The following is a 26,140-nucleotide window of genomic DNA, read 5'->3' on the forward strand; positions in this document are numbered from 1 at the left end:
TTTTGTCTGTGGAACGTATCATGTTGTCATTTGCACGTATCTTGTGGTCAGTGGAACATATCATGTTGTCAGTGGCAAGTATCATGTTGTCACTGGCGTGATTCATTTTGTCTGTGGCACGTATCATGTTGTCAGTGGCACGTATCTTGTTGTCAGTGGGATGTATCTTGTTTTCAGTGGCACATATCTTGTTGTCAGTGGCACGTATCATATTGTGTGGCATGTATCATGTTGTCTGTTGTATGTATTATTTTGTCTTTGGCATGTATCCTGTTGTAAGTGGCACGTATCTTGTTATCATTGGCACGTTTGTCAGTGGCATGTATCATGTTGTCAGTGGCACGTATCTTGTTGTCATTGGGACGTATCATGTTGTCGGTGGCACGTATCTTGTTGTCAGTGGCACATATCTTGTTGTCAGTGGCACGTATCATGTTATCAGTGGCACTTTTGTCAGTGGCACGTATCATGTTGTCAGTGGCACGTATCTTCTTGTCAGTGGGACGTATCGTGTTGTCGGTGGCACGTATCTTGGTTTCATTGGCACGTATCTTGTTGTCAGTGGCACGTATCATGTTATCAGTGGCACGTATCATGATATCAGTTGCAGGTATCCAGTTGTCAGTGGCACGTATCCTGTTTTTTGTGGCACATATCTTGCTATCAGTGGCACGTTTTTCATTGGCACTTATCATGTTTTCAGTGGCACGTATCTTGTTGTCAGTGGCACGTATCATGTTGTCAGTGACACGTATCTTGTTGGCAGTGGCACGTTTGTCAGTAGCACGTATCATGTTGTCAGTGGCACGTATCTTGTTGTCAGTGGCACGTATCATGTTGTCAGTGGCACGTATCTTTTTGTCAGTGGGATGTATCTTGTTTTCAGAGGCAGGTATCTTGTTGTCAGTGGCATGTATCATGTTGTCACTGGCATGTATCATTTGGTCTGTGGCACGTATCATGTTATCAGTGGCACGTATCATGTTATCAGTGGCATGTATCTTGTTATTAGTGGCACGTATCCTGTTGTCAGTGGCACGTATCCTGTTTTCAGTGGCACATATCTTGTTATCAGTGGCATGTTTTCAATAGCACGTATCATCTTGTCAGTGGCACATATCAGGTTGTCAGTGGCATGTATCTTGTTGTCAGTGGCACGTATCATGTTGTCAGTGGCACGTATCAGGTTGTACGGGAACGTAACAGGTTGTCAGTAGCATGTATCAGGTTGTCAGTGGCACGTATCATGTTGTCAATGGCACGTATCAGGTTTTCTGTGGCACGTATCCTGTTGTCAGTGGCACATATATTGTTGTCATTGGCACGTATCATTTTGTCAGTGGCATGTATCTTGTTGTCAGTGGCACGTGTCATGGTGTCAGTGGAACGTATCATGTTGTCTGTGGCATGTATCTTGTTATCAGTGGCACGTATCTTGTTGTCAGTGGCACGTACCATATTGTCTGTGGCATGTATCATGTTGTCTGTGGCATGTATCATTTTGTCTTTGTTATGTATCCTGTTGTAAGTGGCACGTATCTTGTTATCATTGGCACGTTTGTCAGTGGCATGTATCATGTTGTCAGTGGCACGTATCTTGTTGTCAGTGGGACGTATCGTGTTGTTGGTGGCACGTATCTTGTTGTCAATAGCACATATCTTATTGTCAGTGGCACGTATCATGTTATGAGTTGCACTTTCGTCAGTGGCACGTATCATGTTGTCAGTGGCACGTATCTTGTTGTCAGTGGGACATATCGTGTTGTCGGTGGCACGAATCTTGTTGTCAGTGGCACGTATCTTGTTGTCAGTGGCACATATCATGTTTTCAGTGGCACGTTTGTCAGTGGCACGTATCATGTTATCAGTGGCACGTATCCTGTTGTCACTGGCACGTATCCTGTTTTCTGTGGCACATATCTTGCTACCAGTGGCACGTATCCTGTTGTCAGTTGCACATATCCTGTATTCTGTGGCACATATCTTGCTATCAGTGGCACGTTTCTCAATAACATGTATCATGTTTTCAGTGGCACGTATTTTGTTGTTATTGGGACGTATCTTGTTGTCGGTGGCACGTATCTTGTTGTCAGTGGCACGAATCTTGTTGTCAGTGACACGTATCTTGTTGTCAGTGGCACGTTTGTCAGTGGCACGTATCATATTGTCAGTGGCACGTATCTTGTTGTCAGTGGCACACATCGTTTTGTCAGTGGCACGTATCTTGCTGTCAATGGCACGTATCATGTTGTCAGTGGCACGTATCTTGTTGTCAGTGGGAAGTATCTTGTTATCAGCAGCACGTATCTTGTTGTCAGTAGCACGTACCATGTTTTCAGTGGCACATATCTTGTTGTCAGTGGCACGTATCATATTGTCAGTGGCATGTATCATGTTGTCTGTGGCATGTATCATTTTGTCTTTGGCATGTATCCTGTTGTAAGTGGAACGTATCTTGTTATCATTGGCACGTTTGTCAGTGGCATGTATCATGTTGTCAGTGGCACATATCTTGTTGTCAGTGGGACGTATCGTGTTGTCGGTGGCACGTATCTTGTTGTCAGTGGCACATATTTTGTTGTCAGTGGCACGTATCATGTTATCAGTGGCACTTTTGTCAGTGGCACGTATCATGTTGTCAGTGGCACGTATCTTGTTGTCAGTGGGACGTATCGTGTTGTCGGTGGCACGTATCTTGTTTTCAGTGGCACGTATCTTGTTGTCAGTGGCACGTATCATGTTATCAGTGGCACTTTTGTCAGTGGCACGTATCATGTTATCAGTGGCACGTATCCTGTTGTCAGTGGCACGTATCCTGTTTTCTGTGGCACAGATCTTGCTATCAGTGGCACGTTTTTCAATGGCACGTATCATGTTTTCCGTGGCACGTTTTTTGTTGTTTGTGGGACGTATCTTGTTGTCGGTGGCACGTATCTTGTTGTCAGATGCACGAATCTTGTTGTCAGTGACATGTATCTTGTTGTCAGTGGCACGTATAATGTTGTCAGTGGCACGTATCTTGTTGTCAGTGGCACGTATCATGTTGCCAGATGCACGTATCTTGTTGTCAGTGGGATGTATCATGTTTTCAGTGGCATGTATCATGTTGTCATTGGCATGTATCATGTTGTCAGTGGCACGTATTTTCTTGTCAGTGGCATGTATTATGTTGTCAGTGGCATGTATGATGTTGTCACTGGCATGTATCATTTTGTCTGTGGAACGAATCATGTTGTCATTTGCACGTATCTTGTGGTCAGTGGCAGATATCATGTTGTCAGTGGCAAGTATCATGTTGTCACTGGGATGTATCATTTTGTCTGTGGCACGTATCATGTTGTCAGTGGCACGTATCTTGTTGTCAGTGGGATGTATCTTGTTTTCAGTGGCACATATCATGTTTTCAGTGGCACGTTTGTCAGTGGCACGTATCATGTTATCAGTGGCACGTATCCTGTTGTCACTGGCACGTATCTTGTTTTCTGTGGCACATATCTTGCTACCAGTGGCACGTATCCTGTTGTCAGTTGCACATATCCTGTATTTTGTGGCACATATCTTGCTATCAGTGGCACGTTTCTCAATAACATGTATCATGTTTTCAGTGGCACGTATTTTGTTGTTATTGGGACGTATCTTGTTGTCGGTGGCACGTATCTTGTTGTCAGTGGCACGAATCTTGTTGTCAGTGACACGTATCTTGTTGTCAGTGGCACGTTTGTCAGTGGCACGTATCATATTGTCAGTGGCACGTATCTTGTTGTCTGTGGCACATTTGTCAGTGGCACACATCGTTTTGTCAGTGGCACGTATCTTGCTGTCAATGGCACGTATCATGTTGTCAGTGGCACGTATCTTGTTGTCAGTGGGAAGTATCTTGTTATCAGCAGCACGTATCTTGTTGTCAGTAGCACGTACCATGTTTTCAGTGGCACATATCTTGTTGTCAGTGGCACGTATCATATTGTCAGTGGCATGTATCATGTTGTCTGTGGCATGTATCATTTTGTCTTTGGCATGTATCCTGTTGTAAGTGGAACGTATCTTGTTATCATTGGCACGTTTGTCAGTGGCATGTATCATGTTGTCAGTGGCACATATCTTGTTGTCAGTGGGACGTATCGTGTTGTCGGTGGCACGTATCTTGTTGTCAGTGGCACATATTTTGTTGTCAGTGGCACGTATCATGTTATCAGTGGCACTTTTGTCAGTGGCACGTATCATGTTGTCAGTGGCACGTATCTTGTTGTCAGTGGGACGTATCGTGTTGTCGGTGGCACGTATCTTGTTTTCAGTGGCACGTATCTTGTTGTCAGTGGCACGTATCATGTTATCAGTGGCACTTTTGTCAGTGGCACGTATCATGTTATCAGTGGCACGTATCCTGTTGTCAGTGGCACGTATCCTGTTTTCTGAGGCACAGATCTTGCTATCAGTGGCACGTTTTTCAATGGCACGTATCATGTTTTCCGTGGCACGTTTTTTGTTGTTTGTGGGACGTATCTTGTTGTCGGTGGCACGTATCTTGTTGTCAGATGCACGAATCTTGTTGTCAGTGACATGTATCTTGTTGTCAGTGGCACGTATCATGTTGTCAGTGGCACGTATCTTGTTGTCAGTGGCACGTATCATGTTGCCAGATGCACGTATCATGTTGTCAGTGGGATGTATCATGTTTTCAGTGGCATGTATCATGTTGTCATTGGCATGTATCATGTTGTCAGTGGCACGAATTTTCTTGTCAGTGGCATGTATTATGTTGTCAGTGGCATGTATGATGTTGTCACTGGCATGTATCATTTTGTCTGTGGAACGAATCATGTTGTCATTTGCACGTATCTTGTGGTCAGTGGCAGATATCATGTTGTCAGTGGCAAGTATCATGTTGTCACTGGGATGTATCATTTTGTCTGTGGCACGTATCATGTTGTCAGTGGCACGTATCTTGTTGTCAGTGGGATGTATCTTGTTTTCAGTGGCACATATCTTGTTGTCAGTGGCAGGTATCATATTCTCAGTGGCATGTATCATGTTGACTGTGGTATGTATTATTTTGTCTTTGACATGTATCCTGTTGTAAGTGGCACGTATCTTGTTATCATTGGCACGTTTGTCAGTGGCATGTATCATGTTGTCAGTGGCACGTATCTTGTTGTCATTGGGACTATCGTGTTGTCGGTGGCACGTATCTTGTTGTCAGTGGCACATATCTTGTTGTCAGTGGCACGTATCATGTTATCAGTGGCACTTTTGTCAGTGGCACGTATCATGTTGTCAGTGGCACGTATCTTCTTGTCAGTGGGACGTATCGTGTTGTCGGTGGCACGTATCTTGGTTTCATTGCCACGAATCTTGTTGTCAGTGGCACGTATCATGTTATCAGTGGCATTTTTGTCAGCGGCACGTATCATGATATCAGTTGCAGGTATCCTGTTGTCAGTGGCACGTATCCTGTTTTCTGTGGCACATATCTTGCTATCAGTGGCACGTGTTTCATTGGCACTTATCATGTTTTCAGTGGCACGTATCTTGTTGTCAGTGGCACGTATCATGTTGTCAGTGACACGTATCTTGTTGTCAGTGGCACGTTTGTCAGTAGCACGTATCATATTGTCAGTGGCACGTATCTTGTTGTCAGTGGCACGTATCATGTTGTCAGTGGCACGTATCTTTTTGTCAGTGGGATGTATCTTGTTTTCAGAGGCACGTATCTTTTTGTCAGTGGCATGTATCATGTTGTCCCTGGCATGTATCATTTGGTCTGTGGCACGTATCATGTTGTCAGTGGAACGTATCATGTTATCAGTGACATGTATCTTGTTATTAGTGGCACGTATCCTGTTGTCAGTGGCACGTATCCTGTTTTCAGTGGCACATATCTTGTTATCAGTGGCATGTTTTCAATAGCACGTATCATCTTGTCAGTGGCACGTATCAGGTTGTCAGTGGCATGTATCTTGTTGTCAGTGGCACGTATCATGTTGTCAGTGGCACGTATCAGGTTGTACGGGAACGTAACAGGTTTTCAGTAGCATGTATCAGGTTGTCAGTGGCACGTATCATGTTGTCAATGGCACGTATCAGGTTTTCAGTGGCACGTATCCTGTTGTCAGTGGCACATATATTGTTGTCATTGGCACGTATCATTTTGTCAGTGGCATGTATCTTGTTGTCAGTGGCACGTGTCATGGTGTCAGTGGAACGTATCATGTTGTCTGTGGCATGTATCTTGTTATCAGTGGCACGTATCTTGTTGTCAGTGGCACGTACCATATTGTTAGTGGCATGTATCATGTTGTCTGTGGCATGTATCATTTTGTCTTTGTTATGTATACTGTTGTAAGTGGCACGTATCTTGTTATCATTGGCACGTTTGTCAGTGGCATGTATCATGTTGTCAGTGGCACGTATCTTGTTGTCAGTGGGACGTATCGTGTTGTTGGTGGCACGTATCTTGTTGTCAGTGGCACATATCTTATTGTCAGTGGCACGTATCATGTTATCAGTTGCACTTTTATCAGTGGCACGTATCATGTTGTCAGTGGCACGTATCTTGTTGTCAGTGGGACATATCGTGTTGTCGGTGGCACGTATCTTGTTGTCAGTGGCACGTATCTTGTTGTCAGTGGCACGTATCATGTTATCAGTGGCACGTTTGTCAGTGGCACGTATCATGTTATCAGTGGCACGTATCCTGTTGTCAGTGGCACGTATCCTGTTTCCTGAGGCACATATCGTGCTATCAGTGGCACGTATCCTGTTGTCAGTTGCACATATCCTGTATTCTGTGGCACATATCTTGCTATCAGTGGCACGTTTCTCAATAACATGTATCATGTTTTCAGTTGCACATATTTTGTTGTTATTGGGACGTATCTTGTTGTCGGTGGCACGTATCTTGTTGTCAGTGGCACGAATCTTGTTGTCAGTGACACGTATCTTGTTGTCAGTGGCACATTTGTCAGTGGCACACATCGTTTTGTCAGTGGCACGTATCTTGCTGTCAATGACACGTATCATGTTGTCAGTGGCACGTATCTTGTTGTCAGTGGGAAGTATCTTGTTATCAGCAGCACGTATCTTGTTGTCAGTAGCACGTACCATGTTTTCAGTGGCACATATCTTGTTCTCAGTGGCACGTATCATATTGTCAGTGGCACGTATCATGTTATCAGTTGCACTTTTGTCAGTGGCACGTATCATGTTGTCAGTGGCACGTATCTTGTTGTCAGTGGGACATATCGTGTTGTCGGTGGCACGTATCTTGTTGTCAGTGGCACGTATCTTGTTGTCAGTGGCACGTATCATGTTATCAGTGGCACGTTTGTCAGTGGCACGTATCATGTTATCAGTGGCACGTATCCTGTTGTCAGTGGCACGTATCCTGTTTTCTGTGGCACAGATCTTGCTATCAGTGGCACGTTTTTCAATGGCACGTATCATGTTTTCCGTGGCACGTTTTTTGTTGTTTGTGGGACGTATCTTGTTGTCGGTGGCACGTATCTTGTTGTCAGATGCACGAATCTTGTTGTCAGTGACATGTATCTTGTTGTCAGTGGCACGTATCATGTTGTCAGTGGCACGTATCTTGTTGTCAGTGGCACGTATCATGTTGCCAGTGGCACGTATCTTGTTGTCAGTGGGATGTATCATGTTTTCAGTGGCATGTATCATGTTGTCATTGGCATGTATCATGTTGTCAGTGGCACGTATTTTGTTGTCAGTGGCATGTATTATGTTGTCAGTGGCATGTATGATGTTGTCACTGGCATGTATCATTTTGTCTGTGGAACGTATCATGTTGTCATTTGCACGTATCTTGTGGTCAGTGGCACATATCATGTTGTCAGTGGCAAGTATCATGTTGTCACTGGCATGTATCATTTTGTCTGTTTCACGTATCATGTTGTCATTGGCACGTATCTTGTTGTCAGTGGGATGTATCTTGTTTTCAGTGGCACATATCTTGTTGTCAGTGGCACGTATCATATTGTCAGTGGCATGTATCATGTTGTCTGTGGTATGTATTATTTTGTCTTTGGCATGTATCCTGTTGTAAGTGGCACGTATCTTGTTATCATTGGCACGTTTGTCAGTGGCATGTATCATGTTGTCAGTGGCACATATCTTGTTGTCATTGGGACGTATCGTGTTGTCGGTGGCACGTATCTTGTTGTCAGTGGCACATATCTTGTTGTCAGTGGCACGTATCATGTTATCAGTGGCACTTTTGTCAGTGGCACGTATCATGTTGTCTGTGGCACGTATCTTCTTGTCAGTGGGATGTATCTTGTTTTCAGAGGCATGTATCTTGTTGTCAGTGGCATGTATCATGTTGTCACTGGCATGTATCATTTGATCTGTGGCACGTATCATGTTATCAGTGGCACGTATCATGTTATCAGTGGCACGTATCATGTTATCAGTGGCATGTATCTTGTTATTAGTGGCACGTATCCTGTTGTCAGTGGCACGTATCCTGTTTTCAGTGGCACATATCTTGTTATCAGTGGCATGTTTTCAATGCCACGTATCATCTTGTCAGTGGCACGTATCAGGTTGTCAGTGGAATGTATCTTGTGTCAGTGGCACGTATCATGTTGTCAGTGGCACGTATCAGGTTGTAAGGGCACGTAACAGGTTGTCTGTAGCATGTATCAGGTTGTCAGTGGCACGTATCATGTTGTCAGTGGCACGTATCAGGTTTTCAGTGGCACATATCCTGTTGTCAGTGGCACGTATCTTGTTGTCATTGGCACGTATCATTTTGTCAGTGGCATGTATCTTGTCAGTGGTACGTGTCATAGTGTCAGTGGAACGTATTTTGTTGTCTGTGGCATGTATCTTGTTATCAGTGGCACGTATCTTGTTGTCAATGGCACGTTTTATTGTGTCAGTGGCACTTGTCTTGTTGTTAGTGGAATGTATCTTGTTGTCAATGGCACGTATCATGGAGTCAGTGGCACGTATCTTGTTGTCAGTGCCATGTATCATGTTGTTAGTGGCACATATCTGGTTGTCAGTGGCATGTACCTGTTGTCAATGGCACGTATCATGGTGTCAGTGGCACGTATCATGTTGTCAGTGGCACATATCATGTTGTCAGTGGCACGTATCATGCTGTCACTGGCACGTATCCTGTTGTTAGTGGCACGTATCTTGTTGTCAGTGGCATGCATCTTGTTGTCAGTGGCACGTATCTTGTTGTCAGTGGCACGTATCTTGTTGTCAGTGGCAGGTATCTTGTTCTCAGTGGCACGTATCTTGTTGTCGGTGGCACGTATCATGCTGTCAGTGGCACTATCTTGTTATCAGTGGCACGTATCTTGTTGTCAGGGGTATGTATCTTGTTGTTAGTGGCATGTATCTTGTTGTCAGTGGCACGTATGCTGTTGTCAGTTGCACGTATCTTGTTGTCAGTGGCATGTACCTTGTTGTCAGTGGCATGTATCTTGTTGTCAGTGGCATGTATCTTGTTGTCAGTGGCTTGTATCTTGTTGTCAGTGGCACGTATCTTGTTATCAGTGGCACGTATCTTGTTATCAGTGGCACGTATCTTGTTATCAGTTGCACGTATCTTGATGTTAGTGCCACGTATCTTTTTGTAAGTGGCACGTGTCTTGTTATCAGTGGCATGTATCTTGTTGTCACTGGCACGTATCTTGTTATAATCAGCACATATCCTGTTTTCAGTTGCACGTATTTTGTTACCAGTGCCACGTATCTTGTTATCAGTGGCATGTATCTTGTTATCAGTGGCCCGTTTCTTGTTGTCAGTGGCATGTATCCTGTTGTCAGTGGCACATATCTTGCTATCAGTGGCACGTTTGTCAGTGGCACGTATCACGTTGTCAGTTGCACGAATCTTGTTGTCAGTTGGACGTATTTTGTAGTCTGTGGCACGTATCTTGTTGTCAGTGGCACATTTGTCAGTGGCACATATCGTTTTCTCAGTGGCACGTATCCTGTTGTCAATGGCACGTATCATGTTGTCAGTGGCACGTATCTTGTTATCAGAAGCACGTATCTTTTTGTCAGTAGCACGTATCATGTTTTCAGTGACACATATCTTGTTGTCAGTAGCACGTATCATATTGTCAGTGGCATGTATCATGTTGCCTGTGGCATGTGTCATTTTGTCTTTAGCATGTATCCTGTTGTCAGTGGCACGTATCTTGTTATCATTGGCACGTTTGTCAGTGGCATGTATCATGTTGTCAGTGGCACGTATCATGTTGTCAGTGGGACGTATCGTGTTGTCAGTGGCAAGTATCTTGTTGACAGTGGCACATATCTTGTTGTCAGTGGCACGTATCATGTTATCAATGGCACTTTTGTCAGTGGCACATATCATGTTGTCAGTGGGACGTATCTTGTTTTCAGCGACACGTATCTTGTTGTCAGTGGCACATTTGTCAGTGGCACATATCGTTTTCTCAGTGGCACGTATCTTGTTGTCAATGGCACGTATCATGTTGTTAGTGGCACATATCTTGTTGTCAGTGGGAAGTATCTTGTTATCAGTGGCACGTATCTTTTTGTCAGTAGCACGTTTCCTGTTTTCAATGGCACGTATCTTGTTGTCAGTGGAACGTATCATATTGTCAGTGGCATGTATCATGTTGTCTTTGGCACGTGTCTTTGTCTTTGTCCTTTTTTTCTCTGGCATGTATCATGTTGTCAGTGGCACGTATCTTGTTATCATTGGCACGTTTGTCAGTGGCATGTATCATGTTGTCAGTGGCACGTATCATGTTGTCAGTGGGACGTACCGTGTTGTCAGTGGCACGTATCTTGTTGTCAGTGGCACATATCTTGTTGTCAGTGGCACGTATCATGTTGTCAGTGGGACGTATCGTGTTGTCAGTGGCACGTATCTTGTTGTCAGTGGCACATATCTTGTTGTCAGTGGCACGTATCATGTTACAGTGGCACTTTTGTCAGTGGCACATATCATGTTGTCAGTGGGACGTATCTTGTTGTCAGTGGGACGTATCGTGTTGTCGGTGGGACGTATTTTGTTGTCAGTGGCACATATCTTATTGCCAGTGGCACGTATCATGTTATCAGTGGCACTTTTGTCAGTGGCACGTATCATGTTGTCTGTGGCACATATCTTGTTTTCAGTGGCACGTATCTAGTTGTCAGTGGCACATATCAGGTTGTCAGAGGCATGTATCTTGTTGTCAGTGGCACGTATTATGGTGTCAGTGGCACATATTATGTTGTCAGTGGCACGTATCATGTTGTCAGTGGCACGTATCATGGTGTCAGTGGCATGTATCCTGTTTTCTGTGGCACATATCTTGCTACCAGTGGCACGTATCCTGTTGTCATTGGCACGTATCCTGTTTTTAGTGGCACATATCTTGCTATCAGTGGCACGTTTCTCAATAACATGTATCATGTTTTCAGTGGCACGTATTTTGTTGTTATTGGGACGTATCTTGTTGTCGGTGGCACGTATCTTGTTGTCAGTGGCACGAATCTTGTTGTCAGTGACACGTATCTTGTTGTCAGTGGCACGTTTTTCAGTGGCACGTATCATGTTGTCAGTGGCACGTATCTTGTAGTCAGTGGCATGTATCATGTTGTCAGTGGCACTTATCTTATTGTCAGTGGGATGTATCATGTTTTCAGTGGCATGTATCATGTTGTCAGTGGCATGTATCATGTTGTCAGTGGCACGTATCTTGTTGTCAGTGTCATGTATCATGTTGACAGTGGCATGTATGATGTTGTCACTGGCATGTATCATTTTGTCTGTAGCACGTATCATGTTGTCATTTGCACGTATCTTGTGGTCAGTGGCACATATCATGTTGTCAGTGGCATGTATCATGTTGTCACTGGCATGTATCATTTTGTCTGTGGAACGTATCATGTTGTCAGTTGCACGTATCTTATTGTCAGTTGGACGTATCTTGTTGTCAGTGGCACGTATCTTGTTGTCAGTGACACGTATCTTGTTGTCAGTGGCACATTTGTCAGTGGCACACATCGTTTTGTCAGTGGCAAGTATCTTGTTGTCAATGGCACGTATCATGTTGTCAGTGGCACGTATCTTGTTGTCAGTGGGAAGTATGTTGTTATCAGCAGCACGTATCTTGTTGTCAGTAGCACGTACCATGTTTTCAGTGGCACATATCTTGTTGTCAGTAGCACGTATCATATTGTCAGTGGCATGTATCATGTTGTCTGTGGCATGTATCATTTTGTCTTTGGCATGTATCCTGTTGTAAGTGGCACGTATCTTGTTATCATTAGCACGTTTGTCAGTGGCATGTATCATGTTGTCAGTGGCACGCATCTTGTTGTCAGTGGGACGTATCGTGTTGTCGGTGGCACGTATCTTGTTGTCAGTGGCACATATTTTGTTGTCAGTGGCACGTATCATGTTGTCAGTGGCACTTTTGTCAGAGGCACGTATCATGTTATCAGTGGCACTTTTGTCAGAGGCACGTATCATGTTGTCAGTGGCACGTATCTTGTTGTCAGTGGGACGTATCGTGTTGTCGGTGGCACGTATCTTGTTTTCAGTGGCACGTATCTTGTTGTCAGTGGCACGTATCATGTTGTCAGTGGCACTTTTGTCAGTGGCACGTATCATGTTATCAGTGGCATGTATCCTGTTGTCAGTGGCACGTATCCTGTTTTCTGTGGCACAGATCTTGCTATCAGTGGCACGTTTTTTAATGGCACGTATCATGTTTTCCGTGGCACGTTTTTTGTTGTTTGTGGGACGTATCTTGTTGTCAGTGGCACGTATCTTGTTGTCAGATGCACGAATCTTGTTGTCAGTGACATGTATCTTGTTGTCAGTGGCACGTATCATGTTGTCAGTGGCATGTATCTTGTTGTCAGTGGCACGTATCATGTTGTCAGAGGCACGTATCTTCTTGTCAGTGGGATGTATCTTGTTTTCAGTGGCATGTATCTTGTTGTCAGTGGCATGTATCATGTTGTCACTGGCATGTATCATTTTGTCTGTGGCACGTATCATGTTATCAGTGGCACGTATCATGTTATCAGTGGCATGTATCTTGTTATCAGTGGCACGTATCAGGTTTTCAGTGGCACGTATCCTGTTGTCAGTGGCACGTATCTTGTTGTCATTGGAACGTATCATTTTGTCAGTGGCATGTATCTTGTCAGTGGCACGTGTCATAGTGTCAGTGGAACGTATTTTGTTGTCTGTGGCATGTATCTTGTTATCAGTGGCACGTATCTTGTTGTCAATGGCACGTATTATTGTGTCAGTGGCACTTGTCTTGTTGTTAGTGGAATGTATCTTGTTGTCAATGGCACGTATCATGGTGTCAGTGGCACGTATCTTGTTGTCAGTGCCATGTATCATGTTGTTAGTGGCACATATCTGGTTGCCAGTGGCATGTACCTGTTGTCAATGGCACGTATCATGGTGTCAGTGGCACGTATCATGTTGTCAGTGGCACATATCATGTTGTCAGTGGCACGTATCATGCTGTCACTGGCACGTATCCTGTTGTTAGTGGCACGTATCATGCGGTCAGTGGCACGTATCTTGTTGTCAGTGACACGTATCTTGTTGTCAGTGGCATGCATCTAATTGTCAGTGGCACGTATCTTGTTGTCAGTGGCACGTATCTTGTTGTCAGTGGCAGGTATCTTGTTCTCAGTGGCACGTATCTTGTTGTCGGTGGCACGTATCATGCTGTCAGTGGCACGTATCTTGTTATCAGTGGCACGTATCTTGTTGTCAGTGGTATGTACCTTGTTGTCAGTGGCATGTATCTTGTTGTCAGTGGCATGTATCTTGTTGTCAGTGGCTTGTATCTTGTTGTCAGTGGCACGTATCTTGTTATCAGTGGCACGTATCTTGTTATCAGTGGCACGTATCTTGTTATCAGTTGCACGTATCTTGATGTTAGTGCCACGTATCTTTTTGTAAGTGGCACGTGTCTTGTTATCAGTGGCATGTATCTTGTTGTCACTGGCACGTATCTTGTTATAATCAGCACATATCCTGTTTTCAGTTGCACGTATTTTGTTACCAGTGTCACGTAACTTGTTATCAGTGGCATGTATCTTGTTATCAGTGGCCCGTTTCTTGTTGTCAGTGGCATGTATCCTGTTGTCAGTGGCACATATCTTGCTATCAGTGGCACGTATCACGTTGTCAGTTGCACGTATCTTGTTGTCAGTTGGACGTATTTTGTAGTCTGTGGCACGTATCTTGTTGTCAGTGGCACGTATCTTGTTGTCAGCGACACGTATCTTGTTGTCAGTGGCACATTTGTCAGTGGCACATATCGTTTTCTCAGTGGCACGTATCCTGTTGTCAATGGCACGTATCATGTTGTCAGTGGCACGTATCTTGTTATCAGAGACACGTATCTTTTTGTCAGTAGCACGTATCATGTTTTCAGTGACACGTATCTTGTTGTCAGTAGCACGTATCATATTGTCAGTGGCATGTATCATGTTGCCTGTGGCACGTGTCATTTTGTCTTTAGCATGTATCCTGTTGTCAGTGGCACGTATCTTGTTATCATTGGCACGTTTGTCAGTGGCATGTATCATGTTGTCAGTGGCACGTATCTTGTTGTCAGTGGCACGTATCATGTTATCAGTGGCACTTTTGTCAGTGGCACATATCATGTTGTCAGTGGGACGTATCTTGTTTTCAGCGACACGTATCTTGTTGTCAGTGGCACATTTGTCAGTGGCACATATCGTTTTCTCAGTGGCACGTATCTTGTTGTCAATGGCACGTATCATGTTGTCAGTGGCACGTATCTTGTTGTCAGTGGGAAGTACTTTGTTATCAGCAGCACGTATCTTGTTGTCAGTAGCACGTACCATGTTTTCAGTGGCACATATCTTGTTGTCAGTGGCACGTATCATATTGTCAGTGGCATGTATCATGTTGTCTGTGGCATGTATCATTTTGTCTTTGGCATGTATCCTGTTGTAAGTGGTACGTATCTTGTTATCATTGGCACGTTTGTCAGTGGCATGTATCATGTTGTCAGTGGCACGTATCTTGTTGTCAGTGGGACGTATCGTGTTGTCGGTGGCACGTATCTTGTTGTCAGTGGCACATATTTTGTTGTCAGTGGCACGTATCATGTTATCAGTCGCACTTTTGTCAGTGGCACGTATCATGTTATCAGTGGCACGTATCCTGTTGTCAGTGGCACGTATCCTGTTTTCTGTGGCACAGATCTTGCTATCAGTGGCACGTTTTTCAATGGCACGTATCATGTTTTCCGTGGCACGTTTTTTGTTGTTTGTGGGACGTATCTTGTTGTCGGTGGCACGTATCTTGTTGTCAGATGCACGAATCTTGTTGTCAGTGACATGTATCTTGTTGTCAGTGGCACGTATCATGTTGTCAGTGGCACGTATCTTGTTGTCAGTGGCACGTATCATGTTGCCAGTGGCACGTATCTTGTTGTCAGTGGGATGTATCATGTTTTCAGTGGCATGTATCATGTTGTCATTGGCATGTATCATGTTGTCAGTGGCACGTATTTTCTTGTCAGTGGCATGTATTATGTTGTCAGTGGCATGTATGATGTTGCCACTGGCATGTATCATTTTGTCTGTGGAACGTATCATGTTGTCATTTGCACGTATCTTGTGGTCAGTGGCACTTATCATGTTGTCAGTGGCAAGTATCATGTTGTCACTGGCATGTATCATTTTGTCTGTTTCACGTATCATGTTTTCAGTGGCACGTATCTTGTTGTCAGTGGGATGTATCTTGTTTTCAGTGGCACATATCTTGTTGTCAGTGGCACGTATCATATTGTCAGTGGCATGTATCATTTTGTCTGTGGTATGTATTATTTTGTCTTTGGCATGTATCCTGTTGTAAGTGGCACGTATCTTGTTATCATTGGCACGTTTGTCAGTGGCAGGTATCATGTTGTCAGTGGCACATATCTTGTTGTCATTGGGACGTATCGTGTTGTCGGTGGCACGTATCTTGTTGTCAGTGGCACAAATCTTGTTGTCAGTGGCACGTATCATGTTATCAGTGGCACTTTTGTCAGTGGCACGTATCATGTTGTCTGTGGCACGTATCTTCTTGTCAGTGGGATGTATCTTGTTTTCAGAGGCATGTATCTTGTTGTCAGTGGCATGTATCATGTTGTCACTGGCATGTATCATTTGATCTGTGGCACGTATCATGTTATCAGTGGCACGTATCATGTTATCAGTGGCACGTATCATGTTATCAGTGGCATGTATCTTGTTATTAGTGGCACGTATCCTGTTGTCAGTGGCACGTATCCTGTTTTCAGTGGCACATATCTTGTTATCAGTGGCATGTTTTCAATGCCACGTATCATCTTGTCAGTGGCACGTATCAGGTTGTCAGTGGAATGTATCTTGTGTCAGTGGCACGTATCATGTTGTCAGTGGCACGTATCAGGTTGTAAGGGCACGTAACAGGTTGTCTGTAGCATGTATCAGGTTGTCAGTGGCACGTATCATGTTGTCAGTGGCACGTATCAGGTTTTCAGTGGCACATATCCTGTTGTCAGTGGCACGTATCTTGTTGTCATTGGCACGTATCATTTTGTCAGTGGTATGTATCTTGTCAGTGGTATGTGTCATAGTGTCAGTGGAACGTATTTTGTTGTCTGTGGCACGTATCTTGTTGTCAATGGCACGTATTATTGTGTCAGTGGCACTTGTCTTGTTGTTAGTGGAATGTATCTTGTTGTCAATGGCACGTATCATGGAGTCAGTGGCACGTATCTTGTTGTCAGTGCCATGTATCATGTTGTTAGTGGCACATATCTGGTTGTCAGTGGCATGTACCTGTTGTCAATGGCACGTATCATGGTGTCAGTGGCACGTATCATGTTGTCAGTGGCACATATCATGTTGTCAGTGGCACGTATCATGCTGTCACTGGCACGTATCCTGTTGTTAGTGGCACGTATCTTGTTGTCAGTGGCATGCATCTTGTTGTCAGTGGCACGTATCTTGTTGTCAGTGGCACGTATCTTGTTGTCAGTGGCAGGTATCTTGTTCTCAGTGGCACGTATCTTGTTGTCGGTGGCACGTATCATGATGTCAGTGGCACTATCTTGTTATCAGTGGCACGTATCTTGTTGTCAGGGGTATGTATCTTGTTGTTAGTGGCATGTATCTTGTTGTCAGTGCCACGTATGCTGTTGTCAGTTGCACGTATCTTGTTGTCAGTGGCATGTACCTTGTTGTCAGTGGCATGTATCTTGTTGTCAGTGGCATGTATCTTGTTGTCATTGGCTTGTATCTTGTTGTCAGTGGCACGTATCTTGTTATCAGTGGCACGTATCTTGTTATCAGTGGCACGTATCTTGTTATCAGTTGCACGTATCTTGATGTTAGTGCCACGTATCTTTTTGTAAGTGGCACGTGTCTTGTTATCAGTGGCATGTATCTTGTTGTCACTGGCACGTATCTTGTTATAATCAGCACATATCCTGTTTTCAGTTGCACGTATTTTGTTACCAGTGCCACGTATCTTGTTATCAGTGGCATGTATCTTGTTATCAGTGGCCCGTTTCTTGTTGTCAGTGGCATGTATCCTGTTGTCAGTGGCACATATCTTGCTATCAGTGGAACGTTTGTCAGTGGCACGTATCACGTTGTCAGTTGCACGAATCTTGTTGTCAGTTGGACGTATTTTGTAGTCTGTGGCACGTATCTTGTTGTCAGTGGCACATTTGTCAGTGGCACATATCGTTTTCTCAGTGGCACGTATCCTGTTGTCAATGGCACGTATCATGTTGTCAGTGGCACGTATCTTGTTATCAGAAGCACGTATCTTTTTGTCAGTAGCACGTACCATATTGTCAGTGGCATGTATCATGTTGCCTGTGGCATGTGTCATTTTGTCTTTAGCATGTATCCTGTTGTCAGTGGCACGTATCTTGTTATCATTGGCACGTTTGTCAGTGGCATGTATCATGTTGTCAGTGGCACGTATCATGTTGTCAGTGGGACGTATCGTGTTGTCAGTGGCAAGTATCTTGTTGTCAGTGGCACATATCTTGTTGTCAGTGGCACGTATCATGTTATCAGTGGCACTTTTGTCAGTGGCACATATCATGTTGTCAGTGGGACGTATCTTGTTTTCAGCGACACGTATCTTGTTGTCAGTGGCACATTTGTCAGTGGCACATATCGTTTTCTCAGTGGCACGTATCTTGTTGTCAATGGCACGTATCATGTTGTCAGTGGCACATATCTTGTTGTCAGTGGGAAGTATCTTGTTATCAGTGGCACGTATCTTTTTGTCAGTAGCACGTTTCCTGTTTTCAATGGCACGTATCTTGTTGTCAGTGGAACGTATCATATTGTCAGTGGCATGTATCATGTTGTCTGTGGCACGTGTCATTTTGTCTTTGGCATGTATCCTGTTGTCAGTGGCACGTATCTTGTTATCATTGGCACGTTTGTCAGTGGCATGTATCATGTTGTCAGTGGCACGTATCATGTTGTCAGTGGGACGTATCGTGTTGTCAGTGGCACGTATCTTGTTGTCAGTGGCACATATCTTGTTGTCAGTGGCACGTATCATGTTACAGTGGCACTTTTGTCAGTGGCACATATCATGTTGTCAGTGGGACGTATCTTGTTGTCAGTGGGACGTATCGTGTTGTCGGTGGGACGTATTTTGTTGTCAGTGGCACATATCTTATTGCCAGTGGCACGTATCATGTTATCAGTGTCAATTTTGTCAGTGGCACGTATCATGTTGTCTGTGGCACATATCTTGTTTTCAGTGGCACGTATCTAGTTGTCAGTGGCACATATCAGGTTGTCAGAGGCATGTATCTTGTTGTCAGTGGCACGTATTATGGTGTCAGTGGCACATATTATGTTGTCAGTGGCACGTATCATGTTGTCAGTGGCACGTATCATGGTGTCAGTGGCATGTATCCTGTTTTCTGTGGCACATATCTTGCTACCAGTGGCACGTATCCTGTTGTCATTGGCACGTATCCTGTTTTCTGTGGCACATATCTTGCTATCAGTGGCACGTTTCTCAATAACATGTATCATGTTTTCAGTGGCACGTATTTTGTTGTTATTGGGACGTATCTTGTTGTCGGTGGCACGTATCTTGTTGTCAGTGGCACGAATCTTGTTGTCAGTGACACGTATCTTGTTGTCAGTGGCACGTTTTTCAGTGGCACGTATCATGTTGTCAGTGGCACGTATCTTGTAGTCAGTGGCATGTATCATGTTGTCAGTGGCACTTATCTTGTTGTCAGTGGGATGTATCATGTTTTCAGTGGCATGTATCATGTTGTCAGTGGCATGTATCATGTTGTCAGTGGCACGTATCTTGTTGTCAGTGTCATGTATCATGTTGACAGTGGCATGTATGATGTTGTCACTGGCATGTATCATTTTGTCTGTAGCACGTATCATGTTGTCATTTGCACGTATCTTGTGGTCAGTGGCACATATCATGTTGTCAGTGGCATGTATCATGTTGTCACTGGCATGTATCATTTTGTCTGTGGCACGTATCATGTTGTCAGTTGCACGTATCTTATTGTCAGTTGGACGTATCTTGTTGTCAGTGGCACGTATCTTGTTGTCAGTGACACGTATCTTGTTGTCAGTGGCACATTTGTCAGTGGCACACATCGTTTTGTCAGTGGCACGTATCTTGTTGTCAATGGCACGTATCATGTTGTCAGTGGCACGTATCTTGTTGTCAGTGGGAAGTATGTTGTTATCAGCAGCACGTATCTTGTTGTCAGTAGCACGTACCATGTTTTCAGTGGCACATATCTTGTTGTCAGTAGCACGTATCATATTGTCAGTGGCATGTATCATGTTGTCTGTGGCATGTATCATTTTGTCTTTGGCATGTATCCTGTTGTAAGTGGCACGTATCTTGTTATCATTAGCACGTTTGTCAGTGGCATGTATCATGTTGTCAGTGGCACGCATCTTGTTGTCAGTGGGACGTATCGTGTTGTCGGTGGCACGTATCTTGTTGTCAGTGGCACATATTTTGTTGTCAGTGGCACGTATCATGTTATCAGTGGCACTTTTGCCAGAGGCACGTATCATGTTGTCAGTGGCACGTATCCTGTTGTCAGTGGCACGTATCCTGTTTTCTGTGGCACAGATCTTGCTATCAGTGGCACGTTTTTTAATGGCACGTATCATGTTTTCCGTTGCACGTTTTTTGTTGTTTGTGGGACGTATCTTGTTGTCAGTGGCACGTATCTTGTTGTCAGTTGCACGAATCTTGTTGTCAGTGACATGTATCTTGTTGTCAGTGGCACGTATCATGTTGTCAGTGGCATGTATCTTGTTGTCAGTGGCACGTATCATGTTGTCATTTGCACGTATCTTGTGGTCAGTGGCACATATCATGTTGTCAGTGGCATGTATCATGTTGTCACTGGCATGTATCATTTTGTCTGTGGCACGTATCATGTTGTCAGTTGCACGTATCTTATTGTCAGTTGGACGTATCTTGTTGTCAGTGGCACGTATCTTGTTGTCAGTGACACGTATCTTGTTGTCAGTGGCACATTTTTCAGTGGCACACATCGTTTTGTCAGTGGCACGTATCTTGTTGTCAATGGCACGTATCATGTTGTCAGTGGCACGTATCTTGTTGTCAGTGGGAAGTATGTTGTTATCAGCAGCACGTATCTTGTTGTCAGTAGCACGAACCATGTTTTCAGTGGCACATATCTTGTTGTCAGTAGCACGTATCATATTGTCAGTGGCATGTATCATGTTGTCTGTGGCATGTATCATTTTGTCTTTGGCATGTATCCTGTTGTAAGTGGCACGTATCTTGTTATCATTAGCACGTTTGTCAGTGGCATGTATCATGTTGTCAGTGGCACGCATCTTGTTGTCAGTGGGACGTATCGTGTTGTCGGTGGCACGTATCTTGTTTTCAGTGGCAAATATTTTGTTGTCAGTGGCACGTATCATGTTATCAGTGGCACTTTTGTCAGAGGCACGTATCATGTTGTCAGTGGCACGTATCCTGTTGTCAGTGGCACGTATCCTGTTTTCTGTGGCACAGATCTTGCTATCAGTGGCACGTTTTTTAATGGCACGTATCATGTTTTCCGTGGCACGTTTTTTGTTGTTTGTGGGACGTATCTTGTTGTCAGTGGCACGTATCTTGTTGTCAGGTGCACGAATCTTGTTGTCAGTGACATGTATCTTGTTGTCAGTGGCACGTATCATGTTGTCAGTGGCATGTATCTTGTTGTCAGTGGCACGTATCATGTTGTCAGAGGCACGTATCTTCTTGTCAGTGGGATGTATCTTGTTTTCAGTGGCATTTATCTTGTTGTCAGTGTCATGTATCATGTTGTCTCTGGCATGTATCATTTTGTCTGTGGCACGTATCATGTTATCAGTGGCACGTATCATGTTATCAGTGGCATGTATCTTGTTATCAGTGGCACGTATCAGGTTTTCAGTGGCACGTATCCTGTTGTCAGTGGCACGTATCTTGTTGTCATTGGAACGTATCATTTTGTCAGTGGCATGTATCTTGTCAGTGGCACGTGTCATAGTGTCAGTGGAACGTATTTTGTTGTCTGTGGCATGTATCTTGTTATCAGTGGCACGTATCTTTTTGTCAATGGCACGTATTATTGTGTCAGTGGCACTTGTCTTGTTGTTAGTGGAATGTATCTTGTTGTCAATGGCACGTATCATGGTGTCAGTGGCACGTATCTTGTTGTCAGTGCCATGTATCATGTTGTTAGTGGCACATATCTGGTTGCCAGTGGCATGTACCTGTTGTCAATGGCACGTATCATGGTGTCAGTGGCACGTATCATGTTGTCAGTGGCACATATCATGTTGTCAGTGGCACGTATCATGCTGTCACTGGCACGTATCCTGTTGTTAGTGGCACGTATCTTGTTGTCAGTGGCATGCATCTTGTTGTCAGTGGCACGTATCTTGTTGTCAGTGGCACGTATCTTGTTGTCAGTGGCAGGTATCTTGTTCTCAGTGGCACGTATCTTGTTGTCGGTGGCACGTATCATGCTGTCAGTGGCACTATCTTGTTATCAGTGGCACGTATCTTGTTGTCAGGGGTATGTATCTTGTTGTTAGTGGCATGTATCTTGTTGTCAGTGGCACGTATGCTGTTGTCAGTTGCACGTATCTTGTTGTCAGTGGCATGTACCTTGTTGTCAGTGGCATGTATCTTGTTGTCAGTGGCATGTATCTTGTTGTCAGTGGCTTGTATCTTGTTGTCAGTGGCACGTATCTTGTTATCAGTGGCACGTATCTTGTTATCAGTGGCACGTATCTTGTTATCAGTTGCACGTATCTTGATGTTAGTGCCACGTATCTTTTTGTAAGTGGCACGTGTCTTGTTATCAGTGGCATGTATCTTGTTGTCACTGGCACGTATCTTGTTATAATCAGCACATATCCTGTTTTCAGTTGCACGTATTTTGTTACCAGTGCCACGTATCTTGTTATCAGTGGCATGTATCTTGTTATCAGTGGCCCGTTTCTTGTTGTCAGTGGCATGTATCCTGTTGTCAGTGGCACATATCTTGCTATCAGTGGCACGTTTGTCAGTGGCACGTATCACGTTGTCAGTTGCACGAATCTTGTTGTCAGTTGGACGTATTTTGTAGTCTGTGGCACGTATCTTGTTGTCAGTGGCACATTTGTCAGTGGCACATATCGTTTTCTCAGTGGCACGTATCCTGTTGTCAATGGCACGTATCATGTTGTCAGTGGCACGTATCTTGTTATCAGAAGCACGTATCTTTTTGTCAGTAGCACGTATCATGTTTTCAGTGACACATATCTTGTTGTCAGTAGCACGTATCATATTGTCAGTGGCATGTATCATGTTGCCTGTGGCATGTGTCATTTTGTCTTTAGCATGTATCCTGTTGTCAGTGGCACGTATCTTGTTATCATTGGCACGTTTGTCAGTGGCATGTATCATGTTGTCAGTGGCACGTATCATGTTGTCAGTGGGACGTATCGTGTTGTCAGTGGCAAGTATCTTGTTGACAGTGGCACATATCTTGTTGTCAGTGGCACGTATCATGTTATCAATGGCACTTTTGTCAGTGGCACATATCATGTTGTCAGTGGGACGTATCTTGTTTTCAGCGACACGTATCTTGTTGTCAGTGGCACATTTGTCAGTGGCACATATCGTTTTCTCAGTGGCACGTATCTTGTTGTCAATGGCACGTATCATGTTGTTAGTGGCACATATCTTGTTGTCAGTGGGAAGTATCTTGTTATCAGTGGCACGTATCTTTTTGTCAGTAGCACGTTTCCTGTTTTCAATGGCACGTATCTTGTTGTCAGTGGAACGTATCATATTGTCAGTGGCATGTATCATGTTGTCTTTGGCACGTGTCTTTGTCTTTGTCCTTTTTTTCTCTGGCATGTATCATGTTGTCAGTGGCACGTATCTTGTTATCATTGGCACGTTTGTCAGTGGCATGTATCATGTTGTCAGTGGCACGTATCATGTTGTCAGTGGGACGTACCGTGTTGTCAGTGGCACGTATCTTGTTGTCAGTGGCACATATCTTGTTGTCAGTGGCACGTATCATGTTGTCAGTGGGACGTATCGTGTTGTCAGTGGCACGTATCTTGTTGTCAGTGGCACATATCTTGTTGTCAGTGGCACGTATCATGTTACAGTGGCACTTTTGTCAGTGGCACATATCATGTTGTCAGTGGGACGTATCTTGTTGTCAGTGGGACGTATCGTGTTGTCGGTGGGACGTATTTTGTTGTCAGTGGCACATATCTTATTGCCAGTGGCACGTATCATGTTATCAGTGGCACTTTTGTCAGTGGCACGTATCATGTTGTCTGTGGCACATATCTTGTTTTCAGTGGCACGTATCTAGTTGTCAGTGGCACATATCAGGTTGTCAGAGGCATGTATCTTGTTGTCAGTGGCACGTATTATGGTGTCAGTGGCACATATTATGTTGTCAGTGGCACGTATCATGTTGTCAGTGGCACGTATCATGGTGTCAGTGGCATGTATCCTGTTTTCTGTGGCACATATCTTGCTACCAGTGGCACGTATCCTGTTGTCATTGGCACGTATCCTGTTTTTAGTGGCACATATCTTGCTATCAGTGGCACGTTTCTCAATAACATGTATCATGTTTTCAGTGGCACGTATTTTGTTGTTATTGGGACGTATCTTGTTGTCGGTGGCACGTATCTTGTTGTCAGTGGCACGAATCTTGTTGTCAGTGACACGTATCTTGTTGTCAGTGGCACGTTTTTCAGTGGCACGTATCATGTTGTCAGTGGCACGTATCTTGTAGTCAGTGGCATGTATCATGTTGTCAGTGGCACTTATCTTATTGTCAGTGGGATGTATCATGTTTTCAGTGGCATGTATCATGTTGTCAGTGGCATGTATCATGTTGTCAGTGGCACGTATCTTGTTGTCAGTGTCATGTATCATGTTGACAGTGGCATGTATGATGTTGTCACTGGCATGTATCATTTTGTCTGTAGCACGTATCATGTTGTCATTTGCACGTATCTTGTGGTCAGTGGCACATATCATGTTGTCAGTGGCATGTATCATGTTGTCACTGGCATGTATCATTTTGTCTGTGGAACGTATCATGTTGTCAGTTGCACGTATCTTATTGTCAGTTGGACGTATCTTGTTGTCAGTGGCACGTATCTTGTTGTCAGTGACACGTATCTTGTTGTCAGTGGCACATTTGTCAGTGGCACACATCGTTTTGTCAGTGGCACGTATCTTGTTGTCAATGGCACGTATCATGTTGTCAGTGGCACGTATCTTGTTGTCAGTGGGAAGTATGTTGTTATCAGCAGCACGTATCTTGTTGTCAGTAGCACGTACCATGTTTTCAGTGGCACATATCTTGTTGTCAGTAGCACGTATCATATTGTCAGTGGCATGTATCATGTTGTCTGTGGCATGTATCATTTTGTCTTTGGCATGTATCCTGTTGTAAGTGGCACGTATCTTGTTATCATTAGCACGTTTGTCAGTGGCATGTATCATGTTGTCAGTGGCACGCATCTTGTTGTCAGTGGGACGTATCGTGTTGTCGGTGGCACGTATCTTGTTGTCAGTGGCACATATTTTGTTGTCAGTGGCACGTATCATGTTGTCAGTGGCACTTTTGTCAGAGGCACGTATCATGTTATCAGTGGCACTTTTGTCAGAGGCACGTATCATGTTGTCAGTGGCACGTATCTTGTTGTCAGTGGGACGTATCGTGTTGTCGGTGGCACGTATCTTGTTTTCAGTGGCACGTATCTTGTTGTCAGTGGCACGTATCATGTTGTCAGTGGCACTTTTGTCAGTGGCACGTATCATGTTATCAGTGGCATGTATCCTGTTGTCAGTGGCACGTATCCTGTTTTCTGTGGCACAGATCTTGCTATCAGTGGCACGTTTTTTAATGGCACGTATCATGTTTTCCGTGGCACGTTTTTTGTTGTTTGTGGGACGTATTTTGTTGTCAGTGGCACGTATCTTGTTGTCAGATGCACGAATCTTGTTGTCAGTGACATGTATCTTGTTGTCAGTGGCACGTATCATGTTGTCAGTGGCATGTATCTTGTTGTCAGTGGCACGTATCATGTTGTCAGAGGCACGTATCTTCTTGTCAGTGGGATGTATCTTGTTTTCAGTGGCATGTATCTTGTTGTCAGTGGCATGTATCATGTTGTCACTGGCATGTATCATTTTGTCTGTGGCACGTATCATGTTATCAGTGGCACGTATCATGTTATCAGTGGCATGTATCTTGTTATCAGTGGCACGTATCAGGTTTTCAGTGGCACGTATCCTGTTGTCAGTGGCACGTATCTTGTTGTCATTGGAACGTATCATTTTGTCAGTGGCATGTATCTTGTCAGTGGCACGTGTCATAGTGTCAGTGGAACGTATTTTGTTGTCTGTGGCATGTATCTTGTTATCAGTGGCACGTATCTTGTTGTCAATGGCACGTATTATTGTGTCAGTGGCACTTGTCTTGTTGTTAGTGGAATGTATCTTGTTGTCAATGGCACGTATCATGGTGTCAGTGGCACGTATCTTGTTGTCAGTGCCATGTATCATGTTGTTAGTGGCACATATCTGGTTGCCAGTGGC

General features: G+C 44.2%; 5 protein-coding genes across 5 annotated transcripts; all 5 read right to left on the reverse strand.

The window, feature by feature from the left end:
• Positions 1-1,182: 1,182 nt before the first annotated feature.
• Positions 1,183-5,552, reverse strand: LOC138373472 (golgin subfamily A member 6-like protein 22). The gene is made up of 3 exons (XM_069339683.1): positions 5,264-5,552; positions 3,589-3,764; positions 1,183-1,659 (listed from the first exon to the last, which is right to left on the reverse strand). Exons 1-3 carry the CDS (start codon positions 5,550-5,552, stop codon positions 1,183-1,185), a joined length of 942 nt encoding a protein of 313 aa, XP_069195784.1.
• Positions 5,553-9,283: 3,731 nt separating this feature from the next.
• LOC138373473 (golgin subfamily A member 6-like protein 22) lies at positions 9,284-12,130 on the reverse strand. The gene is made up of 3 exons (XM_069339684.1): positions 11,540-12,130; positions 9,511-10,450; positions 9,284-9,288 (listed from the first exon to the last, which is right to left on the reverse strand). The coding sequence occupies exons 1-3, from the start codon at positions 12,128-12,130 to the stop codon at positions 9,284-9,286; spliced, it is 1,536 nt and encodes a 511-aa protein (XP_069195785.1).
• A 4-nt stretch (positions 12,131-12,134) lies between these two features.
• On the reverse strand, positions 12,135-14,886 carry LOC138373474 (golgin subfamily A member 6-like protein 22). Its single transcript, XM_069339685.1, has 5 exons — positions 14,598-14,886; positions 14,310-14,468; positions 13,833-14,201; positions 12,646-12,987; positions 12,135-12,148 (listed from the first exon to the last, which is right to left on the reverse strand). Exons 1-5 carry the CDS (start codon positions 14,884-14,886, stop codon positions 12,135-12,137), a joined length of 1,173 nt encoding a protein of 390 aa, XP_069195786.1.
• A 1,533-nt stretch (positions 14,887-16,419) lies between these two features.
• Positions 16,420-19,773, reverse strand: LOC138373475 (golgin subfamily A member 6-like protein 22). The gene is made up of 3 exons (XM_069339687.1): positions 19,332-19,773; positions 17,293-17,859; positions 16,420-16,634 (listed from the first exon to the last, which is right to left on the reverse strand). Exons 1-3 carry the CDS (start codon positions 19,771-19,773, stop codon positions 16,420-16,422), a joined length of 1,224 nt encoding a protein of 407 aa, XP_069195788.1.
• A 4-nt stretch (positions 19,774-19,777) lies between these two features.
• On the reverse strand, positions 19,778-24,922 carry LOC138373476 (golgin subfamily A member 6-like protein 22). Its single transcript, XM_069339688.1, has 5 exons — positions 24,290-24,922; positions 22,261-23,200; positions 21,033-21,374; positions 20,112-20,762; positions 19,778-19,791 (listed from the first exon to the last, which is right to left on the reverse strand). The coding sequence occupies exons 1-5, from the start codon at positions 24,920-24,922 to the stop codon at positions 19,778-19,780; spliced, it is 2,580 nt and encodes an 859-aa protein (XP_069195789.1).
• Between the last annotated feature and the right edge of the window lie 1,218 nt (positions 24,923-26,140).

Source organism: Procambarus clarkii, chromosome 42, assembly GCF_040958095.1.
Source record: "Procambarus clarkii isolate CNS0578487 chromosome 42, FALCON_Pclarkii_2.0, whole genome shotgun sequence".
Taxonomy (NCBI): Eukaryota; Metazoa; Arthropoda; class Malacostraca; order Decapoda; family Cambaridae; genus Procambarus; species Procambarus clarkii.

Excerpts from the sequence above, each read along its gene's own strand:
- LOC138373472 (XM_069339683.1), bottom strand. The coding sequence starts at position 5,552 with ATGATACGTGCCACTGACAACAAGATACGTGCCACTGAAAACATGATA. Across the intron at positions 3,765-5,263 it reads TGCCACTGACAACATGATAC|ACAACAAGATACGTGCCACT; the intron begins GTGCCACTGACA and ends AATGTGCCACAG. Across the intron at positions 1,660-3,588 it reads CCACTGAAAACATGATACAT|ATATGTGCTATTGACAACAA; the intron begins GTTATTGAGAAA and ends ACTGACAATAAG.
- LOC138373474 (XM_069339685.1), bottom strand. The coding sequence starts at position 14,886 with ATGATACGTGCCACTGACAACAAGATATGTGCCACTGAAAACATGGTA. Across the intron at positions 14,469-14,597 it reads TGCCACTGATAACATGATAC|GCAACATGATACATGCCACT; the intron begins GTGCCACTGACA and ends CACGTGCCACAG. Across the intron at positions 12,988-13,832 it reads TGCCACTGATAACAAGATAC|ACAAAATGATACATGCCAGT; the intron begins GTGCCACTGACA and ends TACGTGCCACAG.
- LOC138373476 (XM_069339688.1), bottom strand. The coding sequence starts at position 24,922 with ATGATACGTGCTACTGACAACAAGATATGTGCCACTGAAAACATGGTA. Across the intron at positions 21,375-22,260 it reads TGCCACTGATAACAAGATAC|ACAAAATGATACATGCCAGA; the intron begins GTGCCACTGACA and ends TACGTGCCACAG. Across the intron at positions 20,763-21,032 it reads TGCCACAGAAAACAGGATAC|ACAACATGATACATGCCACT; the intron begins GTGCCACTGACA and ends TACATGCCACAG.
- LOC138373475 (XM_069339687.1), bottom strand. The coding sequence starts at position 19,773 with ATGGTACGTGCTACTGACAACAAGATACGTGCTGCTGATAACAACATA. Across the intron at positions 17,860-19,331 it reads TGACACTGACAACAAGATAC|GCAACATGATACATGCCACT; the intron begins GTGCCACTGACA and ends CACATGCCACAG. Across the intron at positions 16,635-17,292 it reads TGCCACTGATAACAAGATAC|ACAACAAAATACGTTCCACT; the intron begins GTGCCACTGACA and ends TACGTGCCACAG.
- LOC138373473 (XM_069339684.1), bottom strand. The coding sequence starts at position 12,130 with ATGGTACGTGCTACTGACAACAAGATACGTGCTGCTGATAACAACATA. Across the intron at positions 10,451-11,539 it reads CCACTGACAACATGATACGT|ATACGTGCCACTGAGAAAAC; the intron begins GCCACTGAAAAA and ends ATTGACAACAAG.